General features: G+C 40.1%; 1 protein-coding gene across 1 annotated transcript in view; it reads left to right on the top strand.

The window, feature by feature from the left end:
• NPAS3 (neuronal PAS domain protein 3) overlaps positions 1-19,079 on the top strand; it is an 841,230-nt gene that overhangs the window by 703,939 nt on the left and 118,212 nt on the right. The window contains exon 7 of the mRNA XM_055555517.1: positions 3,220-3,394. Coding sequence (XP_055411492.1) covers positions 3,220-3,394 — 175 coding nt within the window. The remainder of the gene's footprint in view (positions 1-3,219; positions 3,395-19,079) is intronic.

A 19,079-nucleotide genomic window follows, 5' to 3' on the forward strand; every position in this document is an offset into this window, starting at 1 on the left:
CGTCTACCTCACCTGCTTTCGTGCCTTCTTTTGGCCCAAGAGTCCGATAGCAAAGCATCCTTAGCCCAGGGGAGGGCCAGTCTGCTTGCTCTCAGCCTCCTCCCTCCACGGCACCCAGTGTCCTCTCCTGAACGAAAGTGTTCTCCCCTAAATAAAAGGCTACGGGACAGAGGAGCTCAGGTGTCCCTGCTCAGCCGCTCTGACTGCAGAGGTGCTACCAGAGAAGTGATAGGTTGAGTCAAGCCGCCTTTAACCAATGACCAGCCTTTTGTATATTCGAATTCTTCTTCTGTAAAAGAGGAACCATCATACCGGTTCAAAAGATTGTTATGAGAATTAGTCAAGGAAAGTATAAGAGGTACACGCATGTCGTGGTACGTAGTTGCTAACGTTGTTATTGCCGTAGTTGAGGCTCAGAGCGCACTCTCTGTACCCCCTGCTGAATAGAGATGTTCCAAAGCGACCACACAAACCCTAAACAATTCCTCATCACAGTTGCACAGGAATATATGTGCCTGCCATCCATTCTTATCCACCAAACAGCAGCAACAAGAACAGGCATTTGGTAGTGCTTATTTCTCTCACAAGGCAATTTCCTCTGCGTGGTTTCATCGGATTTTCAAATTTAGGCTGCAAGGCAGGTAAAGTACGTCTTGTTTCCATCCCAGAGCTCAGGCCACTGCGTTGCACCATCCCACAGCATGGCACTCGAGGGGGTGCCATCCGTGTGGAATACAATGTGAGTGGTACTTCCCCTTCCCCAGAGTCCTGCAGGCAGCAAGACTGCCACTTGCAGAATAGGAAACTGAAGCTCAGAGAGGTTAAGTGAGTTGCCTGAGGTCACACAGCAGAGGAGGAAAAGGTTCTGATCTCCAAGTCAGTTTATAACTCCAGCTATTTTATGCTTTCCCCTGTACTGTGTGGCCTTTATCACTGTACATTCATGAAGACTATGACAGGGTCAGAATTCTCTACCAGGATACCCCAAAGCATAATATAGGATGGAGGGACTGGCACTGAGAATGTGACCCTGTCACAGACCTCAAGAGACTGAAGGAGACTCCTCCCTGTGTCATAACAGAATACTACCCACTGTGACTCCGTTTAGCTGTGGATATGCTATGCTTGGGACATCATTTTGTGGAAAGAAAGCAACTGCACGTCTAAGTAAACCACGCTGTGGAGACAGCGGGCTGTGCTTCCTCACCATATGACTGGCTCCCATGAATATTTAAGACCCAGCACCCCTAAAAAAAATCTATTACATCTCCCACCTGTGTTGTCATCTTATCACAATCTGGTCTATGCCAACAGGCACACTGCAGTATTAAGAATCAGAGTTTGAGAAAAGTGACAGAAATAGTTATTAAAGTGCTGCAATTGGACTCCACGCAAAATGAGAGTGACTTCCTCGAACTCGCTAATCCCCAAACAAAATCACCATCAAGAAATATTAAAGCACACATTTTATTAGTTTCATTTAATTTCTTAATTGCTCAAAGTCAGTTTACCCATTTATTGCTGTGTGAAATGCTTAGAGGCAAGGCGCACATTAAAGGGATTATTTCCATGTAATCCCTCCCTCCCAGAGGGTAGGAACCGCTCACTTATGAATCCTGATTTATGCTCTGTAACAGTATCAAAATGGAGGGAATCGTTATTGTAAAATGATAGAGTCAGGAGTCAGGTAATACAGGAGAGTGTAATTTAATAGCAAAGAGAAAGTACCTCATTTTCGGTAAAAGTTATGCATGCCTGTTTCAGGAATAGCTATTAACCAAACTGAATTTAGCCTCCCATTTTTCTGGCTCTACTTCTGTTAATTGATAGATGTTGAAGATGTGTCGACTGTTAAGATTTTAATCAGATGGTGTCTGGGAGTTCGATGTGATCATTTTACTGGGGCTTGGAGTTCTGGGGATAATAATTGCCCTGAGCATTCCACTCTCTGTGACAATATGCCCACCACCAGCACAGCCTTCCTTTTTGGCAGGAAAAAGAGGGCAGGCACTCAGGGGGAATTTGGAAGGATGCTGCAAATGATCCAGGAAAGGCGAGTGAGGTAGGAAGCAGTCTAGGTAAACATCCACCAAGAAACTAGTGACGGTCTGAACTTCTGGCAGTTTCTGTGGTGCCTCATAGCTGGCCTGAGACCATTAAACTCCAGAGGAATGGGAAAGCCATTAGTGACCCGGGAAAGAGCTTTTTCTTGTTCTGCTGCTAACACATCTCTCGCTGTCACAGTACCTATAACCAACTACATCATTTTAGGACCATTATTGCTATTCTTGGAAAGAAGTAAGAGCGATAGCATCAGAAGGGTGCAGAGGTAAGGCCAGTCCTTACCAGCGACTTCTGCCCCCCTCAGACAGCACATGCCCCAGACAACACTGCAGGAGGCGGAGTATTTCCGTTCCAGGCTGGCCCTCTTCCAATCTTTGATATTCATTCTCTACCTTTTGTGTCAGCCTCCTACAAAGAGTATACAAGATAAAACTTTTTCTTTAAAGCCCTCAAGGAGATTTGTACCATGTATTTTATTAGATTGAAGGCAAAACACGCTGATACCAGCAGAAAAAAAAAAAAAAATGGCTGCTTCAGACCCCAGCTGACTGACCTCTTTTGCATGGAAAATTCTCCATATGATTACAGAGCTAATGAGTAATATTTAATGAAAACATTAGGCCTTTGCATATATTTGTAAGCAGCACTTCTTCCATTTAAATTTACATAGAAATAAGCCGATGTGTATAACTATGCATCCTGGAACTCTGTGTATTTTAAGGAAAATCCTCTTTGGCTATCTCTGGCTGTTTCTATACAAAGCTCAAACTTTTCAATAAGAAAACAGTGGAATTCAGTCAATCATCCGGTTGACACCAAACATGCAAGTATTTGGTGGTGCGTGAGTAAAACAGCTGAACTCAGGCAGACTCATCCTCATTTCACAGAATGTTTTGGCTTTATGCAAACAACAGTGTATGAGAAAAAACTGGGCTAAACATGCTACATAAATATGTGTGGGGGTAAAAACAACAACAGCAACTTTCAATTTCAAGAATCCTTAAGCATGTGAGGGTAAAGACTCAGGACAAGAATTGTTTCTGGAGGCTTCATAGATTTCCTTTCCTGCTCAGAAGCTGAATCGCAGTGGGAGCTGGATTTGAAAATGAAAAGCCTGTGACAACTTTCTTCTCCACTCTTCCCCTTCCCCTCTAGGTGGAGCTGACAGGCAGCAGTGTCTTTGACTATGTCCACCCCGGGGACCACGTGGAGATGGCAGAGCAGCTGGGCATGAAGCTTCCGCCTGGGCGGGGTCTCCTCTCACAGGGTACCGCTGAAGATGGAGCCAGCTCAGCATCTTCCTCCTCCCAGTCGGAGACCCCCGAGCCAGGTGGGACTTGCAATCCCAACATGAGGGTTGGTGGGCAGGACCTTTGCCAATGATTGCACTCAAGTTGCCAGTGTGAAGAGACTACAAATAGGTCTAATGGTATTTAACAATTCCATGCAGCTTTCTGTCCTGGGCGGTAATTAAGTAAGGAAGAGATTTGAAAATAAGAAGACATTTTAATAAGTATAATCCAGAGATCTAATTTCAGGTGAACAAAATGCACAGAAGGTACCAGTTCCTTTAGATTCTTTTTCAAATTAATGGAGGGAAAAGGTTCAGATTTGGAAAGCCCTCTGCCTTTCATTGTTACCATGGCTAAATGCAATGCATTTATTTATTATTCAGCAAAATCGATGGCAAAGACTTTTGAATATTAGCTTGTGGAGAATTAAAGGTATTAGGGGCTTGCAGAAATCTGTTTCTTTTTCTTTTTTTTTTTTTTTTAAGCATCAGAAGGTACTTGAAAGATGTGAACAGATAAATTAAGGCTAAAAAGAAAACAGAAATGGCTACATTTTAAACTGCCTTTCCACCCTCAGTATTTAATTAGATCAATTGTATAGAGGAATGAACAGAGGTGACATTCCTCATTGGGATTCCTTCCAGGACTCTTATAGACTTTGCATTCAGAATGTTCCCATTTTCATTGTGTTGTACTGATGATAATTTAAGTATTAGGGGAAAATCCATTTATAAATTAAACAAAATGACTTGATATCCATCAGTCCCCTAGTTCATCAAGCTGTTCAAACACGGGGAAGATTGGCTGGTCGGCCTGGGTCTTCCGAGAGCGCTGGTAATTAGATCTGCGAAGGATTTATTCTTTGCTGATTGGGGCTTTAAATTAATTGAAGTTCCACATTTGTGGTTTTGTCCTTTTTGTACTTTTTTAGAGGAGATATTTCATATTCTTGTGTGGTGGAGTGCTTGGCCAAGCAGCAGTGGTTTAAATGTTAATTTTTCTCATGAGAAGTTTAAGATTTTTAATGAATCAAGGCCTGATTTGAAGTGCAAAGTTTTATTTGCTTACTTGGGAAATTATTTTTGCCCTCTAAAGATGTTTGTACTTTACTTGATATGTTGTTTTAAAACATATTCACAAAACAAAAGCATTTTGTGAAAGAGAAATAGGAAAAAAGGAAAAAAAAAAACTGTACCTTTGGATTAACCTTAAAATAACTCTACACACTTACAAGAAAATAATTTGATCTGCTTAGAAATAATCACAGCATATTTGTTCACACAGAAGGGAAAATACATGTTTACCTCTTTGGGAAATATTTTAATTCCTTCTAGAATCAATGTGTGTTTCCCCATTTAAGTTAACTGAAGCTTCTAGGGCATTATTTTCTAGCTTTTGAGCGGGGATCATTCCTTCTCCAGTGAGTCCCATCCATGAGAAAAGAGGATTTAAGACTACTCCTTACCATTTAAAGATAAAAATAATTTTGTTCCAGAGGTCAAGGGAGTCATATACTCTTGTACCATACCTCACTGACTTCACTTCACTGGGCCTGCTTTTTAGTCATTAGAACGTTCATATCTGGGTATATTTGAGAAGCAGTACATGAAAATAGTGTTCTACTCCATTCTGGAGTTGCACTGGGAAACCAGGGTTGATCATGACTCTTAAAACGCTCAGTACATAAGAAATCAAGTTTATAAACCTTAGTATGAACAAAGACCTTGAAAAAGTGGGCTTCATTTCCCTGAATCACAAAACCTCAAGTTAACAGGAGTCTTCAACAGTCCTTTAATCCAACCTCCAACTTATGCCACCATCCTTTCCAGCAAAACCAACAGACGCTCTTTTAATGTCTGCTGAAACTCACTCCTAACAGGAATCTATGGAAGGTACAAGGCTTCCCACTCCATTGGTGAGCAGCTCTGATAGAAAGTTATCCCTAATATGGAACCAACCTACTTTGCTGCAATTCTCCTACCCTGCGCCATCCCCAGTCTGCCCTCTGGGACATTTCAGATTGACACCTTCCTCCCCTTCACAGCCTCTCAAATATATGAAGTCAGGTTCACCAAATTCATCCTCCCTCCTTCCTACTCCTTTTCAAGTCAAACTGCCCTCATTCTGCAAGCATTATTTAATGGCATGTTGCTAAGACCCTCACCATCCTAGCCATCTTCACCTGGCTGTGCTTATTAGTTGGTGGCCCTCTAAAAACAGGGTTCTGAGAGCTGAGTGCAGCCTTTAGATGTACTGTGACCAGTACAAAGCAGAGGGATTGTCCCCTTTCTCAGTTTAGGCTGCTGTACTGTTATTTAGCCCAGGGTCCTATTGGCAGCCAGATCCCGCTGTTGATTCATATTGAACTTGATGTCTTCCCTAAACACATGTTAAGGGTGACTTGTCCCTTAAAAGAGAAGGAAAAAAAAAAAATCTACAGCCTATAAACCAATTCTACTAGGAAATCCAAAACTAGAGTCAAATCAAACCGGTTTAAGATTAAATATGAAAACTCTGGTGAACCCCATGCCTGCTGAAGCACTAGGGTGTGCTCCAGTCTCACTTGGCACCCTTTAATTTTGGCTATCAGAAAAATAACTAACTCCTTTAAAGTGACTCCATCAGTTATCCTTAAAGTGTAACTGAAAATTTACCAGGGTTTCTTCCCCTCCCCACCTGCAGCCACCCTAACTGATACAATGGAAAACCCTGCTTTGCACATTCCCTAACAACTTGGGCTTGTTAGCAACAATCGCATAGGAACTGTCTCTTCCTTGCTGAAGAGTGTATTTCTCACCATTAGAGACTGTTAAACTGGCTTTGCTTTCAAATTCTCTGGTGTTGGTTATTTGCAATCTTTGGCTTAAAAAGGCAATTAGATAGACTGCTCAAATACTGAAAGGCAGTGCAGGATGCTACCTTTAACTAAATATCTTCACTAGCGCAGATCATTGCTCCAGGGGAATTACTTTAAAAGTCCATGTCAGGCACTACATCCCAAAGCTGCTTATGTTTCTTAAAAGCTGAAAGAATTTTAACAAGATTTTCTAATTCTTAATAACACCAAAGAACATTTTTGAAGACTGTTGTTCACTACATCATAATCTTTTTAACTCTGATAAAACACCGATTCTTGCTTAAATAGTAGTGTAATTTGGTTGGAAAATGGATATCAATATGTGGTGATTATGAAAATGAAGGGACTAGTAGGTATGGAATTTTTCAGGAGCCCTGATGTGTTCAGTGTAGCATTACTAAGTGACTGAAATCTAAATAACATTTGGCATTATAATAAAAAGGAAATAAGTGACTAAACCAGCCTAAGAGGCAGTGATCCTGTGCCATAATAGGAATTCTATTTCTTTGAACTGCCAGTCCTGTGATTGTCTTGTCTTGAAGTAGTCTCAAGATAATGAGGGAAAAAAAAAATCTGTTGATGGGACAGCCAACCCAAATAAATATTTTATATGTATGCACATTCATTAACAGTTTAATAAATATGATATTTCTTTTAGAGAAATTTTAAGGCAGGCAGAGAGAAATAAACAAGTGTCTACTTTAAAAAGTTCTAGGGTGCCTCTTTAAGGCTTCATCCAAGCATTCCTGAAGGGCTTGCTCTGTTCTGTCCACAGTCTTTCCTCTGCTCCTGTGGGGTTTGGGGTAGTTGGGGGGCGGTGAGGGGGCTGGGAAGAACCTCTGGAACATGAGGCTTAGATGGCTCAGTTTGCTTTTGTAGTTCTGTTTGTATCTTTTCATCACTCTTAACAATTAGCTATAATCTTGGCATTATGAACCTTATCCTTTTTTAAAAAAAATAAATTTCAGTGTCACATATTTTATATGCTTAATAAACAGAAAAGCAGCTCTTTCAAGAAATCCTGGAGGTACTTGAAAAATCTCCCTGTTTGGAAAGCAAAGAGTTTCTATTCCTTAGGTCGGGCCATCAAATTGTTGTATTTTCTCCCCCCTTTTTCTTATTAAAATAGCTTGATATTTTTCTAGTTATAAAATGCGTGCCCATTGTGAAAAAGTTCCGAGAATACAGACAACAAAGAATAAAGACCTACCTACCCCTACCCCAAAATAACCACTGTTCTTGTACACTGGATATCCTTCTAGATTTTGTTGCTGTAAATATGTAGACATATATAGTTATGTAGTGGGATTTCTCTATGTGACTAAAATAAAACTATAACATACATGCCTCTATAGGCTGCTTTCTCTCACTTCACCTCACAGGCCACTTTCCCTGTCACGTTCCTCACTTTAACATAGAATTTCCCTTCTGTCTCCAGTGGTTTGTTTCCTTCTAGCTAATAATTAACTCCTAGCCGTAGGACCACTGTCAGGAGTAACATACCTGGGTCATGCTTGGGAGGGAATTCAGCCAGGACCAGAGATTTCGCTGCCCATCGAATGGGTGCAAGCTCACAGAGGGAGAAATCAATACCAAGTTTAGACAAGTTAGCAAAATGTATGAGACAGTACTCTCAGTGAAAAGTAAGACTAACTGCAGCAACATGGTTAACCATCGGTTGTCTGCAGGAAAGTTGACTGCGTTCTGTCTATAGTTTCAGCACATCTAGACTGTTACAGGAAGTTAAGATAATGATGGTTAGCAGTATCATCTTTATGCTGTTATGCCTACTCTACGACGTCCTGAGTATTTTAAAGGCAAGCAAAACGGAAGCAGTGGCGTGCCTACCTGAATAGAAATAATCTGTATTTCCCACATATGCCCCTGCACTGTGGGAAATTCGATCAGCTCCCATATCTGCAGGAACTCAATTCCTCTGCATTCATTAGACAATTTTCATAATACATGATATAATTAAAAGAACAAATGATTAGGAATAACAATAAAGAATGTAAAAATGTATCTGAGGATCAGATCAATATTTTATCTCCAAAGCTGTGTAGATATGAGATATAAGTATGGTTTTATGGGTGCACTATTTTCCATCTAGTATAGTGTTGGGTTGAGAGGGGATGGTTCTCTGATTTTTTTTTTTTTTTTTTTGTATTGGTTTAAGTTGCCTATCCATGAACTGAATTTAGAAGTCAGGCAAGGGAAACCATCTAACTAACCCCACATCCAACCTCAGTCCCCAGACAGTGGGACTGTATCTACAGCACTTTCTGCTGTACTGCAAATGTCAAACAGAAGGTGTAATGGATTTAATATTAGCGCTGGCCAAGGTGCTGAGGGAGCTGTTAATAATGTCACTCCAGTTATTGATCTGAAGCCTTTAAAAATCAAAGAAAAGTGAGAGATCCCCTACTGGGGAAAGGCACACAGTGACTGGTTTTTATTGCCAATATATTTCTACATATAGAGTGGCAACTTTCTGGAATTATGTTATCACCATTCATCTCTGTGAGATTTTTGGAGTCATTATATGGTAAGATAATATCATCGAGACCACTCTGCATGCTAATGCTAAAAGATCAGGCCAAGTTCTTTTAGACATAAATAGAGCTTGATAATTTGTGTGGTAACTACAATATTCAAGTTGTCAAATGATAGGAGGTTTATTAGCACCAGATTTATTCATGATGACAATGTTGGACCCGCAGGAAGTGTAAAATGCGAACTATGTCGTCGTGAGGATGAGCTGTCCTCTCCTTTGGCCTTTCTAAAGCTCCAACTACAAACCATGCAAGGACTCACTTGAGACAGAAATGAATTCTGTCCTTACAATTAGTCTACCTTTTTCAGGAAACTGCTAATCCTTCAATCTGAATGGCAGTTTGTATGCAATGAAATCCCTGCTTTCCATAGTCCCCAACTAATAAATGAAATTAAAATGTATAATTTATGTTGAATGTTTATCAAACTGTAAACACACATTTAATGCCTTTCCATATTCATACAATATAAGCAAAGATAAATCCACCAAATAATGTACTACGGTTATCTCTGATGGATTGAATATGAAATGCATATCTACTGTAGCTGTAGCAAAGATCAAGACAAGTTCATGATTACCTCCGAACTGGCTTGACTCCTGTTAATACCCGTGTGCACATGTTTGTGTCAAATCTAATAGTCAGAAAGCACTCTAACAGAAAGGAATTTGTTCCATAAACCAAAGCGATCATCATGTACTGATAAACTCAGCTTTTATCCAAAAGTTATGTAGGCAAAATGATGCATTGTCCTTAGCAATGCCATCCTTATTTTGAAATGAAATAGAAACTATCTTTTGCCATTCCTGAATGAAGATGATGCATACTCTCCAAAAAAAAAAAAAAAAAAAAAAACCAGTACTGTTACAGGAACTGCCCTGCCAAACTCAGAATTCTTCTTTTGCCTCAAGAAAAGATGTAGTACCATCTTTTCCTGCAGGAAGTAGGCTTTTCTTAGATGTCTCCTCTACCCCCAGATAAACTATACAACTGCACAGAAGAGAATACATTTCTCCAGTGCTTTCTGGTATTCAAGGCCTAGGAACACTTAGAACCTTAATTTGTGTCTGCTCCCACTTCTGTGTACTTGTCTGTGTATGATGAGAATATTTGCAAAGCAACCGTATATGTACTTCTAGGATATTGCCTAAGGGAGCTAAAGAAAACAAGGGAAATTTCCCTCCTTCCCACCAGGGTATGCTGGCCCAGCATCCCTTCCAGGCCAGCTCCCAGAATGCACAGCTGCAGCACAGGGCATCCTTGGGGTCTTGACACTCCAACCTGTGAAAAATCCGTGTTGGTGACTCACATACCTACAGAAGGGCAGCCTCCCTTTTGTTCCCAGAAAAGATGCTAGATGTTAGCCTAGTTGTATATGCCATCCTGAAACTAACATTCTCTTCCAAAATTTAGATCACAGTGGAAGCAACTCAAAAAACCACATTAATCTAAATTAATATAATGGTATTTACAGGGTAGCAAATGGTTTGTTCAATAATAGTCGTGTAGGCCTCTTATCAAAATACACAATAGATTCACTCGGCCTATATGTACCGTATTTTCCTAAACCTTCTATTGAAGGTTCAGAAAATCAATTTTTTAAACCCATTATTTTTAACAGTTGTTTTATATAGCTTGCAAGGTCATAATTTTGACTTTCCTTCCCCTATGGTGATAAGGGGTACATTTCAGCATTTCTAAAATGAAAGCCAAGACAAGTTGTTAATGGATGATCTTTCTTCCCCATTAAAAAAAATTGTGGCTGTTTTTATCATTGGATATTAACAAATTAAAGATTCTATTTCTATAACTCTTGCCTTGAACAAAGCACAAGTTGTTTGCTTTTAATACATACAACTGCACAGAAATTTCACCCCTGTCCAAATGATACCATTCTGAATTCTTCATCTCACCAAACAACAGACTTAGGAAGGATCAGTTACCTGGCATTGACTGAGCTTTGCAGGGTGCACAGATCAGAGGAGGCAGAACTGGCTGGAAACCATTTCCACCCCTAGTGAGCAATTTACTCATGATTGCTTGGGGAAAATACTGAAAATATTGCTTCTGTGTAAAGTTTGCAACTTCCAGTTGTCAGCTCTTTGCCAAGCAGTTATTCCCAAGGACAGTTTTAGAAGCAAAGCCTACTTAGGCCACAGTGAAAAATGGCTAGCATTCATATCCTGCTTGGTGTACGCAGAACACAGAAACCACTAATTACAGGAGTTAATTCACACCCTAATCCCTCTGAGCAGGTCAGTGTGTTATCCTTATTTTAGAGATGGGGGAAAGTGATGGAAATTCTAAATGGCTTGCTCCAAACCACACAGTTTAGTTTAGCAGCCAAAATGAGAGGAAAGAGTATAGTATTAGGGTTGCACAGGTGAGAAGCCTAGGTACGAGATAGAAAAAGGAGATAGGACCCTAGTAGGTATAGAACTAGAGGAATTTTCTCCAAGGGACTTCTAAAGTCCAGAGAGTAACCTAACAATCCCCTTATGCACATACATGATTGGGCTAAAACACCATTTGTTTTCAAATATAGTCTTTAACTGGGGATTAAAAACATCCATCTAATCCTTTCCTCTTCTTTCATCCCTACATTGAAACTCCTTATGCCACAATGAACTGTAGCATCTGAATCAATTATGGGCAAAACTCAGCCCTGCATCTCTTGGTTCACCTTAGCTACGTGTCTCCTTAACCAGGAGCATAGCCAAAATTGTCTCTGTGTTTGGTCTCTGCTCTGCCTTAAGACAATGCAGGGCCAGGATCTATGCAGCATCTTCCTTTCAGAACCAGTCTCCCAAGGCAAGCAGGAGATGGAAAAGAGCAAGAAGACCAATGGGGTCCATTGGAGGTCAGCAGAGCCTCCTCAAGGTACCTTCTCATGAAACAATCGTGATTTCCTGGGACCTGTGGGAAACATCAACCCATCCATTAGTTAACAAAACCAGCCTGAGAGAGGAAGAACTTGTGTGTTTTCTCTAGTTGTTATTCACTAGGGTAAATTCAAGACCCTCCTGCTGATCAGGATTGTGTAGACTATTCAGTAACCGTTCACTGCATGTTTGTCATGTGTCAGACGTTAGACAAAGCACTGAAGAAGCAAGGTGAAGTTCCCTGCCTTCCAGGAGCTGACCATCATATGAAGAGCGCAGGTCATTAACACAACGCAGGAGGGTGATGGTGATGACTGTCAGAGCAAGGTGGTGTGTGATAGGGTAGCGTTGTTTTATAAGCTACTGCTGTTGGCCGTCCTTTCAGAACTATTCGGGTTTTAAACTTAACCCTGAAATTAACAGCCCTGAAACAACGGTTCCTTGGGAGCAAGGTGCTTTGACATGCCCAGACGTATACAGACCCTAACTCTCAGGAACTCTGATGCAGACTGTTAAGGGCTTTTTCCCTCTTTGTTTGTTTAAGCAGCCTTTTTTAAAGCCTGCTATAATTCCTATCTACTGATCTTTCTGGCTCTGTAGGAGTGTTCTGAAGGGAAACTGAATCCAAACTGCCTCCCTTCCACTTATACTGTGCTGATTTCTAAACTGATTTCCACTTACACTGTGCTGATAACTAAAATTCAGGAAATGCTGGCTTTGGAAAATTAAACTGACTCTTTTACCTTCTACTCAAGATAAAACTTGTTGCAAATATTCTAATAATGTTAATGATGATATTAATAGCTTGTATAATGTTTACCTACATATTCCCACTACATGAGTGGCCATGTTTTAAGAAATTTATTTCTCAAAATATCCCTAATTAGAGAAGGTAAATGGCTATCCAAAATTAGAGAAGGTAAATGGCTACCCTACACCAGAGTAGACGGTGGCCCTGGGATTTGAACTCAGGCCATGTGATTTGAGTACTCTACTAGGTGCTTACGGAGAACACAAGTGGTAGAAGACGTGACACGTGCCCTTAGGTAACTGATCATTGTTGGTAGAAGAAAGATGACGACAAGGTGACAAGAGAAGAAAGAAGGATGACCCTGCTGCTGTCCTCAATGAAGACATAAAATTGGCAAGTTGTATAAGAATTCAGGGAGAAGCTAAATGACTGTGGGTGGCTTTGATAAGGAGGGCAGACCTTCATGAAAACCAACCCAAGAGCAAAGAGGTAGAGATGATCTTCCAGGAGCCTCATCTCAATGAACAAAGTGGGAGTAAGGATACTGCATTTAGGAGGCTGGAAGGAGCCCTGTCTTCCTCCTGGAGGCAAAGATACATGCTTTTCTAGAATGCAGCCAGAGCTTGGAGCAGCCAGTATACCAGGGAAAAGCATCTGAGATGGGCGTTATACATTCTGAGTATAACTCATCCAGCAGAGCAGTGACCCAATGAAAATATTATTTCAAAACTTATAAATACAAAAATAAAGTTTGAATCTGGAAGGCTCCTCCCTTGAGGGTCATGTTATACAATACCTATGCCTTCTGAATCCCTGCACAGCATAGCTACTAATATTCACTGAACGGTTGCCAAGTATCAAGCACTCTGCTCAGCCCATAATATGCACTACCTCATTCACTCCTCACAAGACACTATGAAGAAGGCACCATTATTTTTCCCATTTTACAGATGAAAGAACTGAGAAGAAAAGACATACAGTTAGCAGCTGGATAGCCTAGGCTTTGAAACGAAGCAGCTGGGGACACTCTCCATCCTTCCTAGGCAGCTCTGACGGTTAGTTGTCCTCATGTTATGCTGATTCCTGTCGACTGGTAACTTACATTTACTGGACTTATTCCATGAGCCTTTATTTTTGCAAGAATAAGAAGGATGTGTTGAATAGAGCAGACTTAAAGTGAAAGAAACCATCCAAGGGGCCATTTCTTTAATCCAGAAGTGAGTGAGTAAACCTTGAGAAGAATTATTGCAAAGGAAGAAGTGACCATTTGAAACTAAGATAGATGACAGAAAAAGGTAGAAATACACCTTGTGGTCAGTCTTTAGCCAGGAGCTAATGGTTAATAGTCTAGAAATTATATAAGTCTCAAGCTTTCATATGATTAGGATTAATGACACCATCTGTCCACTCTCATTTTTTGTATCAATTGGTAATAAAATCTGAAAATATTCAAAAATTACAAAATTACATATGCTATTTATCATCACACATTAAGATGCAAATTTCCTTAGGGTTCAAAGCTGTTCCTTTTTATAGTTTATGAAAATATATCATGTGCTTTTGGTTAAAAAAAAAGTCTGCTGCTCAGTGCCTCTCACTTGTCAGGGGGTGTCCTCTCCAAATAAAAACATGAGTAAAGCATAAGGTGAAATTGGTGACATAAAAAATTAAAACTCTGTACTTTCCTGTGTCCTGCCATCTCTTGGTTGACATCGCAAGAGTATTAAAATTATCTGTTAACTCCCTTCCCAAATTACTGCTAGTCAAAATGAAAGAGAAATTGATTGAAGTGATAATATAAAAATGAATTTAAACTGTAATCAGTATTTAGGCCAATACTTTCCATTTCACAGAAGTAATATAAAAGTGTAAAAATAACAAAAGTGTAATCATCTAAGTATAGAAAACATTCACTCATTTCCTCAATCATCCCATCATCATTTATTGCATGTCCATTGAACAAACTCAGTCCTAGAGCCTGAGACATGATAGTTACTAAAAAGGTCCTTGTTCTCACAGAACATACAGTCACATAAACCACCTGACCAAAAGGATTTCAGTTGAAAAAATTCAGTTGAAAGATTCAGGTCTCCACTTCATAACCAAGAGGTAAATCGTTACATCAGGTCGTAAGGGACCAGTTGGGCTGTCTCTGTTTTTAAAATGCAGAGCTGACACAGATTCTAAGCCACTACTTCCAAAAATGCGTTCTTTATCATAACTACCATGTGAGATGCTCCTCTCAACCCCTGGTAAAGAGCAGAGGAGAAAAGCTTCATTGCACATCGTCTCATTGACAATTAACAATGAACGTTAACTTAATGAAGATTTGAAATGTGTGTGATCAATGTCTTTTTTTTTGGTTTGAACTAGCCTTTCCCCATTTATTCGACTATGGAAAACATTTTTTAGAAAGAAACTCCTACAGACACTCCAGAAACACATCATGATGCCCTCAATCTTATTTCTGATCCCCAGAAGCCACTCCTCCCATCCACACCAGTCTCTTCTTCCAGGGCATCCCTTGCAGGCAGGATCACAGTCTGGCTTCTCAGCTCAGAGGTTCAACGGTTCAACTATCCATTTCCTCTGGTCACTCTCCCCAATGGCTCTCCTCAGTCTTCAGGGTACCCTTCAAGCTTTCCTAAAGGGGAGCTCTTAGATGAATCTAGTAATTAACTGAAAAGTTGTAAGACAAGATCTGCCAGCTCCCAGTTTCACAGCTTTAGAGCAGCCCTGGGCTTTGATTGGCAGGTCTTGCATTTCTCGTTCACCCTGTCTTCCCTATCCTTCATTTAATAAGCAGAGCAAAAGCCCAAATCTCTGGTTTCCTGCTCACCAAAGCAATTCACCAACAGATTCTGCTGTAAGGGTACAGTTATGGCTGCCCAGAGTTCTGCTCACTGCTCCCCTCCTAACCTTAGCCAGTTACCATTGGTGTGGAAACAAGAACAAGAGTGTGGATTCAAGAGCAAGCATGTTAGGGTGGCGGGACAGGAGACCCAGTGTGGTGGTGGTAAGCTGTCCCTACACTGTTTTCTCTGATTTGTAGTTGCTGCACTGCCCATATTATAGATTTTAAAAATCTACTATCTGGTTAACTTGCAGGTTGCTCAAATAACTGAGAATTGATAACATATGAAGATGAGAGCCCTAATCCAAACTGCAGGATATTCTCTTTATACTATATCTGTAGCAGCTGCAAACATAGAAAAGTGCACAGGGTCCTCCTGGCTCTGTCCCTGTGAGAAATTTGACCTGGATCAGGTTAATTAACTCACTTGTGCCTCAGTTTCCCACTGCAAAACGTTGGCCCCCTCTAGTACAAGTTTGGAGACTAACGTAGGAATAATCACCTGTTGGTTTTAACATCATACCAATTAATATTAACATTCCTTATGGGGTCATTAGCATATTTTAAATGCTTAGAACAATAGCAGGCACGACGTAAGTGTTCTGTGAGTGTTGTCATTATTATTCATTTTGTTGAGCCAAGCATTCTCGTATTACCAAAGTTATTCCTTGTGGAAAGTCTGGCCAGGGCTGAGGTGACACAGTGGACTCCTACACCAACTTGCAAGGCTTAAATTTGGGCTTCCTTGTCATAGAGAAAACTGTTCCCGTTTCCTCTCTTAAAGAGCCCAGATTCTGCATGGATCACGGTACCCAAAGGTATGCTTTGAAAAAATCACCTGAAATGGAGTCCTTCTAGAAAGAATCCATTTAAGGGGAAAGACTCTTTTGGAAATATATACTTTTCCTTCCTCCAGCCTCTCTAATGAACAGATTGTGTTTTGCAGTTTCACTTTTTTTGTATACTCAGTTTTCTTAAAGCATGACAGAGGTGCGTAATTCTGTTCTCAGAGGTCCATCCCACTTTGGACTCAGCACCAAGATAGGCCTGCTGACTTCCCCTCTCCTAACGCTAGCATGGAAACAGCCCAAGCCCATCTTAGACTGGACCTCAGTGTTGCTCTCCAAGGGTTTGCAACTGCCAGCCTGGCCTACTAAAACATATTCCGCTTATGACCCAAAGATTTAGCTGCTACATAGCACATACGATGAGCCTGACTGATATCTTTCCCTTTTATCAAGCTGGGTCATTGCGACATGGCCATAGCCACAGCAGGGGTTCTGCTTCACAAAAAGACTAAGTGACACCAAATGGGATATTCAGTCTCTACAATGTATGGTTCCTTTTACTACCAAATCAGCCTTCATACACCCTCTGGTCTGTGCTGGAGAATGGGGTGGAAGTACCCACCTATTTGTCTGAACTTTAAATGAATCAATTTATTTTGTGTAGGAGGGCTTCAGCTCATCACTAATCTCGAGAGTGGAAATGAGTGTAGATCTGGGGGAATGCTCTTGTAAAAGCACGAGAGATGCCCAGATGGTCTAGCCAGAGGTCCTATATATGGTCTTAAATAAATAAATTAAGAAACTCATTTCACATAGGCCACCAAGCAGTTATGAGATGTTAATGACTTTTAGTCACTGCCAACCTGGACAAAATTCAAGCCAATGACCTATGGGTGAAAGGCTCTCTATATCCCATTACCAGTCCCCTGAGCCATCCAGTCGCCCCTGACAAGGTATTTTATCATACCCAGTACAGAGCAGTATGGCAGTCCAAATTCCTATGCCATCAGAAAATCTTCTTCAGCTATTTAAAATAAAAGAATATTTTCAGAGTAAAAAAGAGGCAGAAGACCTAGCTCCTCAAATAAAGGAAGAATTACAATTAAAAAAAAAAACAACTTTTGGAAAAAGGTACACATGGGTATACATACATACATATACATAGCATTTAGACATTTTTAAAATTCCAATATTTTTTCATCCTATTTACTCCCGTGCACATTTGATTCTGCCTCTGGATATTTAGTAACTGGCATATCTTGGAGTTCCCATTAAAGAAGTCATTAGTTTTAGTTTACCATTTGTATAAAACTGATTCGTTAAATCCTTGATGCTTTCTTTCCTAGCTTGTTTTTAAGTGTCATAAATAAATGACTTAAATGTCCCACAAGACAAATGTTCTTTAATCATCTAATGCACTCATTTATCCTAAGCCTTAACCTTAGTCCTAAATTAAGTCTGTTGCAAAAACGTAACTTCATCTAAAAATACCCATCAATCCTACGTCGTTTTGATAAGCACATTTAAAAAGCATAAACAATCAGACAGTTGTCAATCTGACTGAAACCCAGTCCCATTTAAGAGTTATTCACCAAGAGCCATATTTCATGCCCATACTACCAGTGGAATTACAAAGGAGAACAGCAGGTTTTCGAGTCTTTGCAGAGAGTTCACGTTGTGAAATGGTTTACAAGAGTATAAAATGAAACAAAGACTAGACAAGAGAGAGGATCCTTATTCCACATCAGATATGTTCTGTTTTGGGAAACTATTAATACACTGACAATGTTGCAAATGCATTAAACTTTCATGATCACATATTTAGTAAATTGCATGTCATGCCTTTGATTAATTTTCATTTGCTTATGGTCCTAAAACTCTGTGTCAAAGAATCTGGCTGCTCAGAGCTTGTACATGAGTAATGATCACCGAAAGGTTTGGTGCAAGGAGAAACAAAGTGCAAGTTTAATGGAATAAACACTCGACTAAATGGAGTACTTAATACCTCATAACTAGGAATTCACATAGTTTGGTGAAATCTTAGCTTTGACAGATTCCCAATTTAATTCTGAATTAATTTGAATGCCCTGCATTTACCAGTGGCACCCTTTTACAGTAGGGCAAAGATAACTTCCTCATTTTTCCACTGGCTTCCTTGGGTTCTGCACAGTTATTACCACAGAGTGAGCCCCTTAGGGTTGTTGGAGGCACCCCCCCACCCCCGCCATCTCCGAACCAGGGCTTTAAATTTTTTTTTAAATAGATAAGAGCATTCAACAAATAGCCAGATTGAGAATAAACTCAAAAATTATCACCAAGGCCCTTCCTCTGCCACAATTTGTCAAATCTGCTGATAGGAAACAAATTCTATTCATAAAGATTTTATTTTGGGGGGGCACCTCTCGTGATTTGGTAGCAATTCAATTATAGTTTTGTGAGATAGTGAGCCCGGAGAGGGAATCCAGACTGACAAGAAATATGACAGGACAGTTACAGAGTGTTTATGCAATTAAACTTTCCCTGACAATACCTGCAGAATGATGAATGCGTGGGCGGAGGTATGTGAGCGCAGGCAATGCCCCACAAGTATTGCCCATTTTTCATTATTATACAACTGTTCAGATCTTTCAAGAACAGCCTGAAGTGAGGTGGAAAAGAGAGTACTGTTCTCTAGCATGTTAACCAAATGCCTCTTTTTTTTTTTATTCCCTCCCTCCAACGGGTCTTGATGTGCCAGATGATAAAAGAACATCTATTTTAGAAAAATGTTTCAAAAAGATGAAGATTTACCCTGAGCTTGACATATATTAATTTTGGATACCAAAAGAGGTTTTTATTCTTTTTTCTATCTGCAACTTTATATCACTTCCCAACCGATAGAACGGTGCATAATTAAACTGTTGGGTTATTCATTTTACGCAAGCAGGTGCAAAGGGCACTATAAAAGTAGGATTTTACCGATGGTAGATTAAGAAAGAAAGGAGAAACTTAAAAGCCTTTTGTTGAGAAACACAAAAGCTTACAGAGGAGATTAATTTG

The sequence above is a fragment of the Bubalus kerabau genome, chromosome 19, assembly GCF_029407905.1.
Source record: "Bubalus kerabau isolate K-KA32 ecotype Philippines breed swamp buffalo chromosome 19, PCC_UOA_SB_1v2, whole genome shotgun sequence".
Lineage (NCBI taxonomy): Eukaryota > Metazoa > Chordata > Mammalia > Artiodactyla > Bovidae > Bubalus > Bubalus kerabau.